This window comes from Oryzias latipes, chromosome 2 (genome assembly GCF_002234675.1).
Source record: "Oryzias latipes chromosome 2, ASM223467v1".
NCBI lineage: Eukaryota > Metazoa > Chordata > Actinopteri > Beloniformes > Adrianichthyidae > Oryzias > Oryzias latipes.
The window spans coordinates 11,329,582-11,347,540 of NC_019860.2; the positions used below are offsets into that span (position 1 = coordinate 11,329,582).

The following is a 17,959-nucleotide window of genomic DNA, read 5'->3' on the forward strand; positions in this document are numbered from 1 at the left end:
TATGTTCAAACAAATGAAATTTGCAATAAGTGTAAAATGCTGTGACAGTTATTAGCTATATTTCATTTTAAAGTTTGAATCCTAAACAGAAATTTTGTAATACTTTAAATGCCTAAAGCCTTAGTCACATGCACCCATATGGGAAGGTTGACCGGTAGGGGTGATAAAGGTTTTTGCCCGTGACAACCTTGGGGTCATAGATAGGAGCGGCTGAATCTTAAGAGGGGCACAGGTGTTGCTTGCAGTTCCCTTGAGGCTCTTACGGCCACCTTGAAATATGTCATTAAAATGCAACGTACCATTGTCGTGTGAGTGGTAAGTATATCCTGAAGTGTTTGTACACTCTAGTCATTAGTAAGGAAAGTGCACTGGCCCCTTAGTGACTGCGCGAATGCCGCACATATAGTTCTATTCCTGAAAAACAGAAAATACTAAATTTTGACAACTTGATCAGGTACTCCGATATCCGCCTAGTGCATAAAATTCTGCATGACCCGCCCCACTCCCTCCTAAGAACTTTATGCAGCCATGCTCTTAGTTCACAGGCAGAGTGTTAAGGTCTGTGTCCAGAGGTGACTGCAGTGTCCCTAAAAGAAACTTTACTTTCTCTCATTCTGTCTTTTCCTATAGAGCTGTCAAGGAATGGAATGGGCTTCCGAGGAATCTCAAGAACGAAGCAGACTTCTGCAGTTTTCGCGAGCTGCCAAAAAATGTCGTCTGGAGCATCAATCTTGCACACATTGACATTAACAGGCAGGTATTGTTACCCTTGTAGGTATTATTTGATGGCTATCAGAGAACCAGTCCATTGGTGTAATTGTTTTATTTTTAATAGAAAACAAATTCAATATTGTGTTGTTTTGTGTTATTTGTTTCTTTTTTAAATTGGTAAATGTGTTTTATAATGCTTTAAAAAAAACTTACTTTAAATTGGTAAATATGTTTATAGTGTTTAGCCATAATTTATTGTTTTGTAAAGGAACTACAGATGGAAATTAGCTACTAAGCTGCAATCTGGTGCAAGCATATTAGCTTTTAACACTTAAAGTATTTCTACGTTGCCCTGATAAATTAATAAACTAAACTTAAATAAACTAATTTTTGATTCAGTGAGGAGGAAAAGTGCATGGAGTCTGATTGCTTGGGTTTTAGATGAGCGAAGAAAGCAGGATGAACTACTCAACACAAGGGTGGCCGGACAAACCACTCCTCTGGGATCCAGGGGGGAGGGGGGACAGCCTGGAGATGCAATGGGGACAAGGTAAACTAACTGGCGGTTCATGAGACGAACTCCCCACCCAAAGCATCGAGATGCACCCCAGACGGACCAGTGTAAATCTGCGGTTAGGCTTTATTGTGCTCTTTATTCCACCTTCACAGTCGTCATGAAACTTTTGTTTTTTCTTGTTTGATCTCTGATGTGTTCTGTTCTTTTTTGTTTTGTTTAATGTCACAGCATTCAGTGCAGCCTGATGCTGTTATTGAAGAGGGTATGTACGTCCCCGCTAACAGACAATTTTTAATTTAAAAAAAAAACATACAATGACATTTCTAAATATCATTTCGCCCTAAAAGAAGAACCTATTGATCCAAAACAGATGCGTGCAAGCGTATAGAGTTTTCACTCTTCATAAGTCGTTCATGCATCTGAGATCGACGATTGTGCGTCATCTCCTCTCAAGCGACAGGATTTAGGGAATGAAATGACTCCAAACAAAGCAAACCCCCCTCCTCCCCCCTCTACTGCTGCCAACACAGACACACCAATCAATAACAGCACCATCATCATCTCTCTGCCTCACTTCAACTCAATCCATTTTCTAATTATTCAATCCATTTGAGTGTGATGGACTGCTAGCCGTATGGTCTGGATCAGTGCTGGAAATGGCGGGGCAGCAGAACAAGACCGTCGGCGTCGCAGTTATCATAACTGGAGGCGAGGGCTAATTCAATTAGAGGTTTTTTTATTACTATGAAGGCGCAAAAACAGGGGAATGATTCTGCACGGATCAAAAAATGATCCGTGCAGAATCAGAAAATGAACTGTAAAATGGTGCAAACTGTCAAACTAAAGCTTAATCTAAAGCTCCTGGTGTAAAAACAAGAAAATAAGGAAATTAATCACAAATAATTTGTGTTTTTTTTTGTTTTTGTTTCCCTGCAGGGTAACACTATATTAACCGTATACATTATCAGATGAGTCAAACTAATTAGAAACGTGAAAAAAGTATCTCTTCAAACTATGAAAAGATGGTCACAAAGCTCAGTTTTCGCTCCTCCTCATTAGCGCTCTTTGACTTTGCAGTCAGTCCTTTGTGCGCCACAAAGAGCCGATACTTCTACTTCTGCTCGAGCAGGGAGAATCATGCCTGCTTCATCTCACTCTCTACAGGAGGCAAGCGGTAATCCATCTGAAAATGCGCGGTGCCGCGCTCGGCAAGCAGCGGGCGAACAAAGATCTTGTGTTTGCCGTAAGTAGCTCAGTGAGCCATGCTTCAGGGATACAAGCACTTCCTGGAAAAGAAGCAGGGGAGTTACATGTACGAAGAATAAATTAGCAGATGTTCTTGAAATGCTTCCAACCAGATTGACATGAGCTAAACAAGTGTACTTGAGGAATATGCCCTTGTTGTTTGTGGTGAAATAATAGATTCCAGTCTGACACAATGATATGAGAACAGCCTTTTATCAAGTAATTTCTTTCACTTCCTCGTTCCTGTTTGTGGTTTTCCAGGTCAAAGCCTATCCAAGATGTCATCAGATGGGAAAGGAGGGGAGGGTATTTTTGGATTTGCTCCAAAAGGAAAAAAAAAGTAGAACGCTTCCTTATATAAAAGATAAGATGGACCCAGGAAGAATGCGATTTAACTCTTGGAAATCTGCTTGTTTGCTGAAAAAAAGAATCAACAAGTGAAAAGAGAGGAAAAAGAGTAAACAAAGCCTTTTTTTAACCCTTTAACACCGGAGTTGTCACCGGCAACACTGAAACACCAGATACTCTATAGCTACATTCACACCATCCTCCACCATCCTTTTAATGAAAAGTCTATAACCTGGCCTATAGAAGCGCATTACAGGCTTCTGCATTCAGAACTATTACGTTCACGTGTTGACAACCCTGATTGGAGAGAGTGGTTGCCATAGAAACATCGAGTCAAACCGACTCGGACCAATCACTGCTCATTGACGTAATCTGGCTACAACATGGCGGTGTCCGTGCTATGAAAAAATGGCGACTGAATTGACTTCTTCCGGTTGGAGCTAGAAGTAAACCATTTTCAATGGGTGACATCACACTCACTCAGTCCAGTTCTTAAAGTATATATGGTCTATGGCTGCTTCTTTGTGTTACTATCTCTGGTGGTCCTTGGGAGGAACTGCAAATTTGTGATTTCAGTGTCAGTGGGGTTTTGGCTGTGAAAGAAACTAGGAGAAGCTGCTTGGGTCAGCCTGATCCACCTAAGAGTCAGAGGTTAAGACTGAAAATACAGATGTGGGAGGGGCCAACAGCAGCACCTGTAGCTTGTTAAAATATAATCTGCTTTACTTTCTTCAAAACTTTCATTAATACCATAAAATGTACCTAAATTTACTTTTAGTGGCTTCTTTGTGAATGAATAAAAAAAAACAGGCTTCACATAATCTCTAAATTGTCAACACTACTAGAGACATCATAACCAAATACCATAAAGCAGGGGTTCTTAAAGTGCAGCCTGGGGGCCAATGGCGGCCCGCGGGAAGATTTTTTGTGGTCCTCAATAAATCCTAATTGATGGTTATTAAACCGTGAATTGCTTGGAAAAATATTGTTTTATGGTTTTTGGCGACATATTCAGAAAAAAACGGTAATTATACTCAGGTGTCAATGGTTCAGTGTGTTAATTTCACCACGAGAGAGCAGACAACATTTTCTGTCACTCCCTCTGCGAAAGGAAGGACCGTGATAACGGCAGTTGGAAAGGAATCAGAGCGGGATTTGGAGAGAGAGCCAGAGCAGATTCCCTTGAGGAGAGAACGTTCTGTTGGCAAGGAGAAAAGGCGCTTTCAAGCTAAGTGCTTACTTTGTCGTGCCTCATGGGCTGGATAAAGTCATGTGCCTGATTTGTAAGCAGGTAAATGCAATGCTCAGAGATTTCATTATAAATTGTTAGTATGTTACAAATCATAAAACCATAACAAATTTACCGGCGAGGAGCACAACAATAAGCTCCAACAATTACAATGAGGCTATGCTGCACAGCAGATAATGTTTACAAAAATGGCTAAATCCAGTGAAGCTGTGACAGAAGCTAGCTACGTTGTGGCTTTGGAAATGGTCCGGTATAGTAAGCCCTTAAGTGACGGGGAGTTTGTAAAAAGAATGTATGCTTAGAGTAGCTGACATTGTTAGTCCAGAGCAAAAGTAAGTCTGTCAAATGACGCAATTACTAGACGAGTAGAAGATGTGGGCAGCAACCTCAGACAGCAATTGGGAAAACATCTGGAGGGCCTGGTTAACTGTACAAATGACACTTGGTCATCAAAGTTATTAAAACCAACTTTTTCTGTTTATCCATTTTTTTCACCAAAATTGGCCCCCAGTCTAATGTCGAGTTCCCAATTTGGCCCTCTGCTACAAAAACATTGAGAACCCCTGCTATAAAGGATAATAAAGAAAAGGGGATAGTCACTTGGTTTCAAACTAATCTCTCTTTAATTCCTAAACCTAATCAAGCGGCTTTTGTAATTAAACATACCCACACTTGGTCACGGTCTTTAATTTCTAAATCCGATCAAGCGGTTTCCTACATGCCTAGTTTGCTACAGCCTAACAGTTTATTTTCCTTTACCTAAGCACTGCTGCCAAAACATTTACTGGTTTAGGTTATTTTTTAAACCTTGAACAAATCTTTAGAAACTTCCCTAAGACATGGTTTTAGCCAAGCTATGTGGGTTTATCTTATCACCAGGCTCTGACAGGTTGACACAAACATATAAAAAGGAAGTCTTTTTTAAACCTTTTTTTTAAATCTTTTTTAAAGTTTTAGTTTTCATCATTCAGTGTCACTGTACTGGAATTTTGGGAGTTTAAAAAAAAAAAAGAAAACATTTTTCTGTTTTCGCAATTTTTTTTCCTCCACTGAGCCGAATGCTGTTGCGGCCAAGCCAGAAAAAAAAACCTACAGGTACAATCAATTCAAAGAGTAATAGCGTACAAGATGTAAAGAACATTTACAAGGGAGTTTGATTGAAGGTTAAAAAAATATATATATGTGGATGCAGGAAACTCAAACAAATCACCTCATGGGCTTTTGTTTTACCAGGTGTTACTGGAAACTTTTTTTTTTTTAGTCTCAAAGCAAAGCACTCACGTCTTCTTAAGTAATGTCTGTGTCATCCCAAATGTGTCTTAAACTGGTCTGGAGTTTGTCTCAAACCAATCCTGAAGTAGACTGGAGAAATGTCTCACTTTTGACTCCAAAATGTTTGAGAAAGGTAAGAGTTTTTACCTTTCAATCAATTAAAAAATCTGTCGTTTTTTAGGACACAGCTTCTGTAGAGTGGCAGGAGTTCATGAGATCTTCGCCTACTGGAGCTGACCAACTCCACTCCCACTTCCCATCACCCATCACTCGATCTAGACTTGGACTTTTACAAAATTACAAATAACTGCAAATAAAGATGGTTCTCAGGTTATTCAGCTCATGGCAGTTGCAGGGAAGAGTCCAAAAAAATGTGTCGGAGTCCAAAGAAATGTGTCGTTTTCACATCAGTGAATCATCCAGGAGCCTTTTTTGGAGCGTACTGTCTTGATTCAACATTTATGTCTGTTGCTCATATTTCTGCACTTGCTGCCATAATTAATGCACACATGATCTTTTTATCAGGAGCACATGATATTCCCTCCTGCATCTTTATCGACCTGGCTTGACATTTTCTGGTAAATACTTCCAGCCGTTATAAACAAATCAAAATAAAATGTAAAAAAAAATGAAAAGAAAATGTTATTTTTTAACGTGCATGTTTTTTTAGTAAACCTCTTGACATGCGCTTCATTTAAAGCGCTCAAAAATCAAATCGCACCAATTGCTTTCCCTCCACTGATAGCATGAAATACTGCAATTACCGATAAAAGGCATAATTCCAGTGCGCAGCCTGAGGATATCAAACAGTTTGTTGTGGCATGTGTCAAAACATCTCTAACCTTTCAGCTGCAGACAAATCTGATGAAGCATCAAAAGCAACAGGCTGATCAAACTGTCATGGCTATGCGAGTCGACAGCAGATGTGTGCTTTGCATTTTGAGGCGTTCTCTCTGAGGCTCGGGCATCGACAGAAATCCTGCAGAGTCGGATTTCCTCTCAACCACCTGGCAATGAAATCGCTCACAGACGGGGCCCTTTTCTGTGGATATTAAATGAATAAATCATGAAATAAAGAATGAAGCTAATAAGATATGATGGATTTCTGTGCTCTGGCAGGGATTTGCCTTGAGAACGACCGTTGAGTGCTTTTATAATGCTTGATTTTCTGTTAGCAGTGAAAATATTGGCAGCTCTGACTGATCTGTCATTAGACTCCTGCTTTTCTGAAACTTTGTGAACTTTCTTCAATTTTTTGTTTGCAGGGGCAAGATTCGGTTAAAAAAGTAAGCCTGCAGGCTGCAAAAGTAAATTGGATTTCTTTTCAGAAGGTAAATTGTTCTCTTTGATTGTTTGTATTTGAAAAAATAGAACGTTTGATTTGATACATGTATTGAACCCTTATATTGTAAATGAGTCAAAATTTACCCGTTTCCACACCTGAAAACCCAAAATATGAGGGTAAAAAATGCAAAAGTGCTGCATTTCATGAAGCACGGATTCTTATATATACGCTTATATTGTGTTTGGGTCAAAATGAAGAGTGGTTAGCCTCTGATGGGAATATCGTAGGTTCTATTCCTGCCTTGATAGCTATGTGTCAAAGTGATATTTTCAGTGATATTTGTTATATTTTAGCCCCAGTGTTTTGCTGCTGAGCTGCCATCAATGTGCGAATTTGTGACTTTTTCTGAATTGTAAACGATGCGCCAACAAGCGCTTTGTGTTTTTAACTGAAATGAAAGGCGCTATATAAATAAAGTTTCAGTTGAGTTGAGTTGAGAGAATAACGTTTGAAATGTGCAATGAAATCCACGTCATAAGAATTGTATTCAATAAAATGATCATGATTACGTCGATGACGATTCTCATTATCATTATTGCAAATACTAAATAGAGTATTGAAAATGCACTCATTACGTTTTCGTTGTTGGGCTGTTTTGATATTCCCCAAATAAACAGCTTTAAATTAGGTATTTTATCTATTTTAGCCTATCAAAAAAAAACAACTGCAGGTTTATGCATTCCGTTTTGATTTTTCAAAAAATAGATAGAGCCAAAGTCTTTTCTGAGACTTGAACTGGAACCCACAATACTGAAAGACAAGAATTCCAGCAGTTGCATTAAAAACCCTTGTGTTATCTAAGATGACCCCACCCTTACTTTGACGTGTTATTCCTACCATGACAAAGGTGGATAAAAGTGGAAAGATTTCATGTAATCCATGGACACCAGTGAAGATCACAAATCATTGAAGAAAAAAGGTTCAGAGCACTGTCTAGTGGGTCTAGATGACCCAACTCCCAATGGTAAAGTGCCTAGGATAGCACAAGGGTTACAGATAGATCGCTAAAACACTTATCAGCTAAAACTGTTAAGACTACTGTCAACAAATACAAAACCTGCCTTAAATTTAACATTTTTCGTTTGTTGCACATGCATTTGTGTGCGATGAAGCACACAGAGGTCTGCTCCTTGCAGGTCAGCAAACAGAGCTGGAGCGTATTGATGGTGATGTCACTTCCAGCTTACCCTTGTGCTTTTGGGAGTGGGGTCATCTAGACCCCACAAGACAGTGCGCTGAACCTTTTTCTTCAATGATTTGTGATCCTTAGTGGTGTCCATGGATTACATGAAATCTTCTCCACCTTTATCCACCTTTGTCATGGTAGGGAGAACACCTCAATGGTCATCTTGACCACTGGATTGAAATGAAGAGTTAATGAAAAAAGCTGGCCACACAGTACATTGTTGTGTACTTGTAATCTGCTTGTAGTCAAGGTTAATTTAAAAGAAAGCTGGGTAATTCTCACATATCAAAGTAGCACACATGCTTTTCTGAGTTTTGGTTGTTTGAATGAACAGCAAAAACAGCAATTGACAGAAATAAAAATCATTTGTTGTTGTTGGAGGAAAACATTCAAACTGTTACCTTGGAGCACAAGGTTATTGTTTTTGAATTACTCAAAAACAGTAAGTTTTTCTTTGTTAATGTGTGAATTAATTAATTAATCATACCAGCAGAGTCACATTTTACAAAAAATACAATATGATGTAAAGGAAAATCTGATTTGAGGTGAAGTTAATAGTTGCCACCAGAACACCCTTCATTGATCTTCTTTCTACCACGATCCTCATTCATGTCTGTTTTTTAAAAAAATCATCGACTATCAGAATTTGGGCTAAAGGTATTTATTGATTCGTCTTTTTTCAGTCAGCCTGCAGTCCTTTTTCAGCATTGTTTTTTTTTACATTTTCCAAGAAATGCGTTCCTTTCCTCACACAAGCAACAAAAACTGTACAGCAAATTAATTAAGGTTTTCAGTTTTATTTAATTTTTTAAATAAAACTTTCCAAATCAATCAGAGACAGTAACGTGTAATTCTGTTTGCTTTGAAAAGCTATGTTGCTGATTTAAATGGTTTTCGTATATATTTGTTGTACCAATACAAATTGTTTTTATTTATTTTTATTTTTTTACAACACACAATTATATAATTTAAAACATTATAATTATTTATTATATAATTATATAAATTTAATATATCGATGATATAATTGGTAATTCAAACAAAATACGTGAAGGACAGTTTCAGATTATGACTGTTTTTGTTTGTTGTATGTTTCCTTTGTTTATATTTAAATTAAAAGATTGTTAAATTTTTGGTCCCACTTTAACACTTTCAAATGAAGAAGCATTTCTGGTATTGACTTCTATTTTTAATTATGCTACACAAATGCTTCCATAGAACTCTGGCGGAAATTCGCCTGAACTTGCTTACTCTGGGTATGTCGGTTCCAAAAGACCAGATATGAGTTAGCGAAATTACGCTCAAATTGGTAACCCTGGGTTAATGCACGTGCACGGCGAGTACAAAAAGACATTCTCAATAGATTGGCGAATTCCGGAGTCACCATTGAAACGTGTGGAGAAAAAAAAGAGAGCGCTGTATTTTAGTGAGACGGAGTTGGAGATTTTAATAATGGTGTATGAAGATTTTACGCCCATCAAAAATGTAATACGGCTGCATCAGCAAAATAAAGAGTTTTCTGCTTGTAGAGGAAGAACAGACATAGTAAACGCACGAGTTTCTGATCTTATTTCCAATTACATTATTTTATATATATATATATATATATATATATATATATATATATATATATATATATATATATATATATATATATATATATATATATATATATATATATATATACATAACATAGAAAACTTAAATGAATTGATTCAATTGGTAACTAGTAATTGAGTTAAATTTATTCAACCTAATTCTTTTGCCTATTCAACTCAATAATTGTTTGTGCAACTAAAATTTACATATTTATCTATTGTACTTCTTGAACTCTCATATGTCTAAGTTTGAAGCTGCAGATATTTTCATTTTTATATCATTAAAATGAATGACAAAGTGGAGATTTGCAAAATATACCATCCATTCAGTTATCATGACTCTGGGTCTAACTTCAGTTCTTACAATCAAATACAGCACTAGGGGTGCTAAATTAACTCATCACACTCTCCTTCCCTCTCACTAATGGTGCAGAAAGAATTAAACAAATCTGCCCAGACAGGCAAAGGGAATGGTATCCCTCAATTCCTTGCGCTGCCAATCTAACAGCAGCACCAAAGTTACACCTACTTAATTGAATAAAGTTGAAAGGAAGTAAATTAACTATGTCTGATAACTACGTGCTATTTTTCGATCTCCAAAATTTTTTTTTATCTTAACTGAAGCAAAGAATTAAGTTATTTCATTGTAAAAAAGTTTATCTTTCCAACATCCATACCTGGTCTTATCACAGAAAAAGAATTATCTGAGCTTCTTCATCCACTAAATCATCTTCAAATGGACATACCATGCTCTTTTACCTCTCTGAAACCAACTAACCTTCAACTTAACCTGCTCCAGACCAGGTTATGTTCAGAGCATGAGTTGCTATGGCAACTTGACATACCCTGAAACATACCTCCTATTTTGGAACCGAAAGCTGTGGTTGTACACTTCCTTAGCCTCAAACTTACTGTGGTAACTCACATAACCTGCTTTTTGGAATACCTGAACATTTAAACCTTACCATGATTGTGTTTTCCCCAGTGGGGGGTTTCCTGTGTCTTGATCCTGCTGCTGCCCCCCAGTGGAAGTAGAAAAATTAGAAACCACATCATCCCGCCACTGTTTGTCAACCTGTCAACACAAATAAAAACAAGAATGAGCTGAGAAAAGTTCTCCACATCCGTTTGATGTCTCCACTGAGATTTTCTTGTTGTGGGAAAGTCCGGGTTTGATCCGATTACATCCAAAAATAGAAACCCCAGAGACGCTGGATGTTTTAAAAGCTCAGGCCCCATCAGCCTCAAGCTGTTGAGGTCTTTCGAGTTGCGCAAGAAGGAGGTAGCAACGCCTCATCTCCCGTCAAGAAATCCATCACGAGGGATGAAACTCCTCCCACTTTTTCATTTTCCTTACTCAATCAGCCGTGATCTAATGCATTAAATAATTCCCCTCAGGAATTTATGATTTATAAAATACTCCAGAACTAAGACAAGACCATCTATGAAGCAACTTCATTTCGTGTCTCTTGAGCATGTTTTAGTTTTGACGAAATATAAATCAAGTTATAAAACAAACCAAAAAATGCTAACTGTTTTTTCTTGAAAATCTTTCTTCCGTGATGACAACTAAAGTTAGTTTCAGAGAGGAAAACCTAGCTCAAAACATTTCAACCCCAATGTATTGTACTTCCACCTATCTACCAAAAAGCTAAAAAGAAAAAAACAAAAACAAATATTATTATTTTCTGACTTAAAAGCCACATAAATCTCAAATTTGTTGATGAAGACACCTTTGTAACCAGAAATCTTGCGGAATCCGCTAATACACCTCCAACAACTGTGTTTTTTATATACTTTCCAGGCTTTTTCAAGCAGCGCTGCTTATTGAACTTAGGTAGCTGCTGTGTGACCTCAATGTTTCCTAATCCTCAAGAAGCTGATACCACAGGAGTGCAGCAATTACACCCGAAAGACAATAGAATAAAAACATTTACTCATCGTGTTAAGATGTTCAGTAAAAAAGCTTCAAAAAGGTTTAAAGACACCAGATTTTGAAAATTTATTTAAAAGACAACAAAACAAAATTCCTAGTTTTTCATGCCTGGTTAGATCAAAGTGATCTAGCAGTAGAGGTCTGACTGAAAGCTTATGTGTCTAATCTGCTTAGTTCACTGAACTGTTCCATCACACCCACTACTGAGCATATGGAAGTGGGGAATGTGTGTGAACGCAAATTAAAGTTCACAGCTGGAGGATACAGTGAAGGGATTTGTCATGTATTGCATTCTTTTAAGGCCAAATGTGGATGTGAGTGTGCTAAGTTCTCAACGCCCATTCAAGCAACCACTTCCAGCGAAAAGTGGATGTAAGAAAGCGTAAACGTGCTTTTTGGGCTTCAATGCAATGCAAGTTTTCACAACCGTTTACAGGCAACGCCTAAATAACATACGCTTTTTAGCCACGTTCACACTGCTCTCGGCAAAGGACCACTGTTGCGTTCTGGGCTTTTGTGTTTAAAACACAAGTTTTTGGCCATTCGGGCTCTACGTACAAAACGCCCAGCCATTGAACGCACGTTAAAAATTAAACCAAGTCGAACTTTGAACAACCACGTTGTCTGTTTTGGTAGTGATGTATGGATGGCGTATTTTTCCTTCACCAAAGTGCCAACCGATCATGAAGGAGAAATTAATAATTGCGCTTTGTGCCCGTCTGGAATTCTATGACACCAAGTCTTTCATATATCGGAATAGAGCTGTGAAAGAAAAAGCCTAGAGCAAGATTTGCACCTCCATGAAATTTCGCGCTAAGCCTCTTCCAACTGTAGTTGGCGGACATGCAGGGGCGCACCTACCTAAAACTCCCTAATTTTATAGGGGTTTGCGGCCACATTAACCCCCCCCCCCCCCCCTACACACAAACACACAGACATAAATGCACATAGTAAAATCTAAACATATCTATCTAAACATCCACACAACACTTTTATTGTTTAAATGTATAAATCTCATTACTTCTTATCTAATTGGATATGGCCCAGCAGAACATTTTTGTGAGCCATTTTCAACCGTGTGTTGCCTCAATAATTCCTCAAATTTGTGTGGTGAAGGCCATTCAGAAGGATTTTCTGAGTAATCCATTGCCCCAGCCCTCTCCCCTGCACCTCTGTGTTCTTCTCCCTCTTTATAATCAGCTGATCGTCTCTCTTACTCTCTATCATCATCATCATCTGAAACTCTCTCCTCATTCTTCTCTGTTGGGACTGACTTGTCATGTATGACTGCACTGCTTTTCCCCAAATAAGTGGTCAGCAGAAGTTTAAACCAGACTAAGCATCTAGGTTTTTGTGACTTTAATAGTTTAATTATTCTTAAGTCATCTCTGCTCTCTTTATATCAGATAACCAACCTCATGTCTGTCTCCTTCACCTCTTGCCTGTGTTCTTCTCTACTAAATCAAATGGCCAAGCAACCCTTATTACATGTTTTAAATAAATTAAACATCTTGCTAATGCATGTTTTTTTTAATTAAAAATACAATTTAAAAATGACTGACTTGGTATTAACTGGCTTTTGCCCTGAATGTCCACCATAAGACCAGCCTGTTTCCTTCCTCCATCTGTCCTGATTCTTTTTCTCTCTTCTCGTCTTTCTCTCCATCCTCATTGCTGTAAATTTTGTGTTGGGAGATTTTAAAAGAATACAGTGACTTAACTGTATGTAAAAATATAGTTCAGTAAAAACATTTTTAATTTTAAAGTATATTTGTGTTGGATATCAGTTAGTAGTGTGATAGAATAGAATAGGTTTCTTTATTGTAGTCAAACATCTCCAAATGTACAACTAAAATCCAAAGTGTCATTCAGCCAATGTGATATTAAAAGCAAAAGGCTTTAAACTAAATAGTCACTCAAAAAAAACAATTATCCAAACTTTTAACAATATAAAAAGAAACAAAAACACCATCTAACCCACCATTACACATACTTCTCCCTTCTGTCCATAGGAGCAGCTTTTATCATCATTTAGTGCTGTTTCAGTCAAATGATAGAAACTTTTTCAGTGTTTTGGTACATCTAGTTAAACAAAATCAGTACAATCAAGCTCCTTTTTTTTCTTCATGATCAGTGATACTGTAAATCAGGGGTGTCAAACTCATTTTCACCGAGGGCAACATCAGGATAGTGGCTGTCCTCAAAGGGCCAAATATAACTTATACATGTAACTAAATGTAATGAAAAATAAATGTAACTACTACTTAATGTTAAAAAACTCATTATTTATTTATTGTAACTTTTTAAAGTGACAATTACAGCTGCATAGAAAACATATGTTTGCTTGTTACTCTAGCATAAATCCTTTTACCTTTTGTCCGCTTATTAAAACCCACACAACTCCATTAATGAAGGATCAAACTGTCCAAGTGAATAAAGAAAAATGACATAAAACTGAGCTATAAAGAACATGTATTACACGTGTAACATTTTACAAAAAAAAGGCTGCACACAGCCTTGCATCCAACTTATGGTTTGATGACAATTTGTCTGCATACACAAATAAGACCTGCAAACATTGAATAATTACAACAGCAGCTACACATAAATAATATGTTATCAACTAAAAAAAAAATTATTTTAAGAAATAAAAACTTCTATGCTCTCACGGACATAATATGAGATGGCGGCCACATTTGGCCCGCGGGCCTTGAGTTTGACACATGTGCTGTAAATCTTGCTCAGTACAGCTGCAGAACACTTGTGACCATTTTACTGGTAGCTTTAACCTGAATGTTTACACGCCTGTTTTAACACTGCTGTCTCTGTACAAGACCTGAGGGAGAGGAGGAGTGGCTGCGGCGGGGGGTGCAAATCAGTTACCATGTGCTTCTGTTATTGATCATATCATGTAAATTTATGTACACAAACTGCAGTGAAATTAAAAAATACGGACTGTGAAGAATTTTCCCAACTTCGGTTTCGCGTCCCCTTTGGCCAGCGCCCCTATGCGACGCATATGCTGCATACCCACTTTTTGCATGACTGCGGACATGCACATGTAAACAGTAGAAGAAGCAGTAGCCCCTCCCTGCTTGTGCAGTGTGAACACCATAGGCTAAACATGTACTTTTGAACGCATGTCAAATGCCTGCGGTGTGTATGTAGTTTAACAGGAGCCGGCAGTATAGGCAGAAACTTTGCAGAATTAGACAAATGTGAAACACGGCCCATGTGTGATGCAGAATAACATGGTGTGCAACAGGGCCAAAGACCACAGCGAAAAAGAAAAAAAAACAACAAAAGATAACAGCCTATTATTGCCTTTTATATGTTTCTGGGAGTTCTAAAACCTAGATTTTCTATAGTTAACCAATCTGGGTCAACAATATCTTCTAACTCTGCTCTAAGCTGGTAATTAAAGTAGTGTTCTCTCTCTGGTTCGGACTGGTGAACAATGGAATATGGGTTTTTTGTTCAGAAGTGAGAAAATTATCTGAGCAGCTATTTTTTTTAACATGTTCTTATTGCATTTTCTGATGATACAGGACATATACAGTATAAAGAACATTAAGCTAAAAATTGCATTTCGCAGCTTTTTTTTATTCAAATTGTTGTGAATCAGGAGCAGACAAAAAGTGCCATGGGAAAAAGATTGTATGCAGACAAATAGATCCGTGTACGTCTTCATTTTCCCCATATGAGCTGGCATCTAACTAAAAACTCTACGCTTGGACGGCTACAATATTGCTCGCTATTTTTTCAGGTGTGAGGACTGTAAGCTAGTGATAGATGGGAAAGCGGGCGGGCTTGCTCCACACCAAGGGTCCCGCGCACAACTCAAGTCAAATTCCAGATGAACTTCTGCTGCCCTGGACAATGTCCTAGGAAACAACAAAGGTTTTTGACAACACAGCATGATCATAATGGGAACGCTTTGAAAATTGCCAAAAAGATGATCAGAGCGAGACTTTAAAATTTTTTAACATTAAGTGCTTAAAAAAGAGCTTTTTCACAGGAAGGCTGTGCAAGGGACAGAGCTCAGTAATCTCTGAGAAGCTCACAGGAGACCAGCTACTTCCTCACATCTATAGAACGTTGGCTGAGGTGGTTTGGGCATCTGGTTAGCATAACTTCCAGATGCCCTGTTTGGTTTTTCAGCCATGTCCAATCAAAAATGGACCATACAACACCTTGGAGAGGTTATGGCCTGGCCAACCGAATGGATTTCTTGATGCAATCTTGATGGAAGAGGGAGGTCTGCGACAGTTTGCTTAGCTTCACGCTATGCAACCTGAAAATGAAAAATGGACGTGTCGACTACTTGTTCATTTAGGTGTATTACATGTTTTTTTTATAGAACACTCAGTGCTGCCAAAGAGGACAAGCGTGATCAGGTTAATTTGGGGAAAAAACTAAGCTCTGGAGCTGGAGATTTTGTGTTTTTACAGATTGTTATGGTCAACACAAAACTGTCTGAACCCAAATCAATATGGCTCATATTGAAGGAAGAGCTACTATATTTTCCAGACTTTGCTTATGTGCCAAAATGACGGGTCGGTTTTGACCCGTGGTAATAAAAAGAAATAAAAACAACTGACTTTTAAAGAAGCTTTTAAGAAGATAAGAACCTCTACAAGAAGGGTGTAAAATCTATTTATCTTTGAGCTCCAGTTAACGCAAAGCGGTGCTAAAAAGGCTCACGCTCTATCGTTTCTCCCTCCTGAACCATTGTATCCTCTTAACTTTCAGAGACACGACAGGCTTAGAGGCTTTGCCTTCTTCTCCCATGAGGCCAAGGGTAAGAGGGCAGGGAAGCGGTTGAAACAACAGTAACTCTGTGTCAGCAGCTCAGCATGATGGTCAATAATCCCCCCAGCTGGATCCAGCTCAACAAAACAACAGAGGTTTCATTGGGTCTAATCTGCCAGCAAACAGTTTAAGAAAGCATTTGAGATGAATGCTCTGGTCAACAATGAGCTACAATAAACTCAGGTTTTATGACAGTTCTCCTCTGAAGTCCTGCAGGCATATTTTTACTTCTATACCGATGCTTTAATGTGAAAAGTTGCGCAAAAAAGACTCAAATTCTCCTAAGTTTAAGTCCTTCTCGAATCGGAGAGCTGCTTTCTTATATGTTTGCTCGCCTGGAGGCATGTCTCTCAAGTAAACTCCAATCAACTTTACAATCACCCCGCCGTCAAAAGAGGCAGACCTTGGATTTGTAGTCCAAACATGTAGCTTAAGGCCCATCAGAACAAGTTTAGCTGATCCTTTTGGTGTGTTACCTCTGTCTTAAAGTTTTTGGATCTACTTTCAAAGCGCTTCCAATGGTCTTTTAGTTATGATTATGCAATTTTAGCCAAAATCAATATTGAATAATATTGGAGCTATGCAGCCGTACACTTTAGATGCCAGCCCAGACAAGGAAAACGAAGACATAGTCATCTATGAGTGGCCAATCAACTTGTTGATTGTATTTTCAACGTCACCAAGATCTTTTTCAAGCTGCATTTTTTTCGTCTGCTCCGGATTCACAGTGATTTGAATTTAGAAATAATCAGAAATACAATTTTAATCTTAATTTTTCTTCTCAATCATGAGAAAAATGCCACAAGAACGTGATAAAAATATCCAAAACACAATTTTCAATGGAGTGGGTCTTTATATTTACCTGTGCTTGTGTTCCTTATCTGAGAAACAATTGCTGGTTGATAATTAAAGCCTTGCAATGACTATAGTTCTTTTATTGGAAACAATAAAAAAATGTGGCTTTCTGGAAAAGCAAAATGTTATATAAGCAGTGGTTTCTGGTGTCTTGGACCTCCAAGGCTTGTTGATGAAGGCTTGACCGATCGCAGACATGTACTCCATTGCCTGCAGCTTTAATTTTCTACTTAACTCCTTCCTCCCCTCATACCTCCACGGTTTTCTCTTGGCCTCCTCCTCCTCCCTTGTTCATCGCTCACACTTGACCTTTACGTGTTTTCCTCAGCTTGTTGCGTTTACTGGAGACGAGGAAGACTCTGCGGACAGCAGGCTGCCCGTCTCCCCCAGCAGCTGACAGCTGAGCGAGTGTCAGACTGGGTCAGCACCGACGTGCGTCAAGCAGCCGCAAGGAAATGAGGCCAATATATGTTTTATGTAAAACACGGGGTGGTAATAGGGTCCCTAGGGAGTCTTTCGCTGGCACGCTTCACGGAGGAACACAAAAGAAATAATGCGAGCCCAACAATCAGAGCGAATAATCCCTGCTTTGATCCGGCTGCAGAGAGGATTACACGCGGGCATCATCAACCACCAGCACCCAGCAAAGGACACAGGATGATCGCCGTGGCAACATGTCTGCAGAGGCCATTCGAACAGCAAGTAGTGTCGCTGCAGGTCCTTTAGAAGCTAAAAAAAGCCAAATAAGTCAGAGTTTGATCCATTGTTAGCTCTAAGAGACACAAAACAACAGCAGCAGATCACTTTTTCCTGGAAGTGTATGAACTATTTGGTTTGTCTCTTCTTACTTCATGGTTGCTCCTTTTTCCCAAGATATGGACGTTC

At 38.5% G+C, this 17,959-nt stretch overlaps 1 protein-coding gene across 3 annotated transcripts in view; it reads right to left on the reverse strand.

The window, feature by feature from the left end:
• The window catches only part of LOC101164128 (prolactin receptor), a 58,863-nt gene that overhangs the window by 18,608 nt on the left and 22,296 nt on the right, over positions 1-17,959 (reverse strand). For all 3 annotated transcript variants that reach the window (XM_023964539.1, XM_023964534.1, XM_023964537.1), the window contains exon 2: positions 10,437-10,546. In XM_023964539.1, coding sequence (XP_023820307.1) covers positions 10,437-10,527 — 91 coding nt within the window. In that variant the 5' untranslated portion in view covers positions 10,528-10,546. The remainder of the gene's footprint in view (positions 1-10,436; positions 10,547-17,959) is intronic.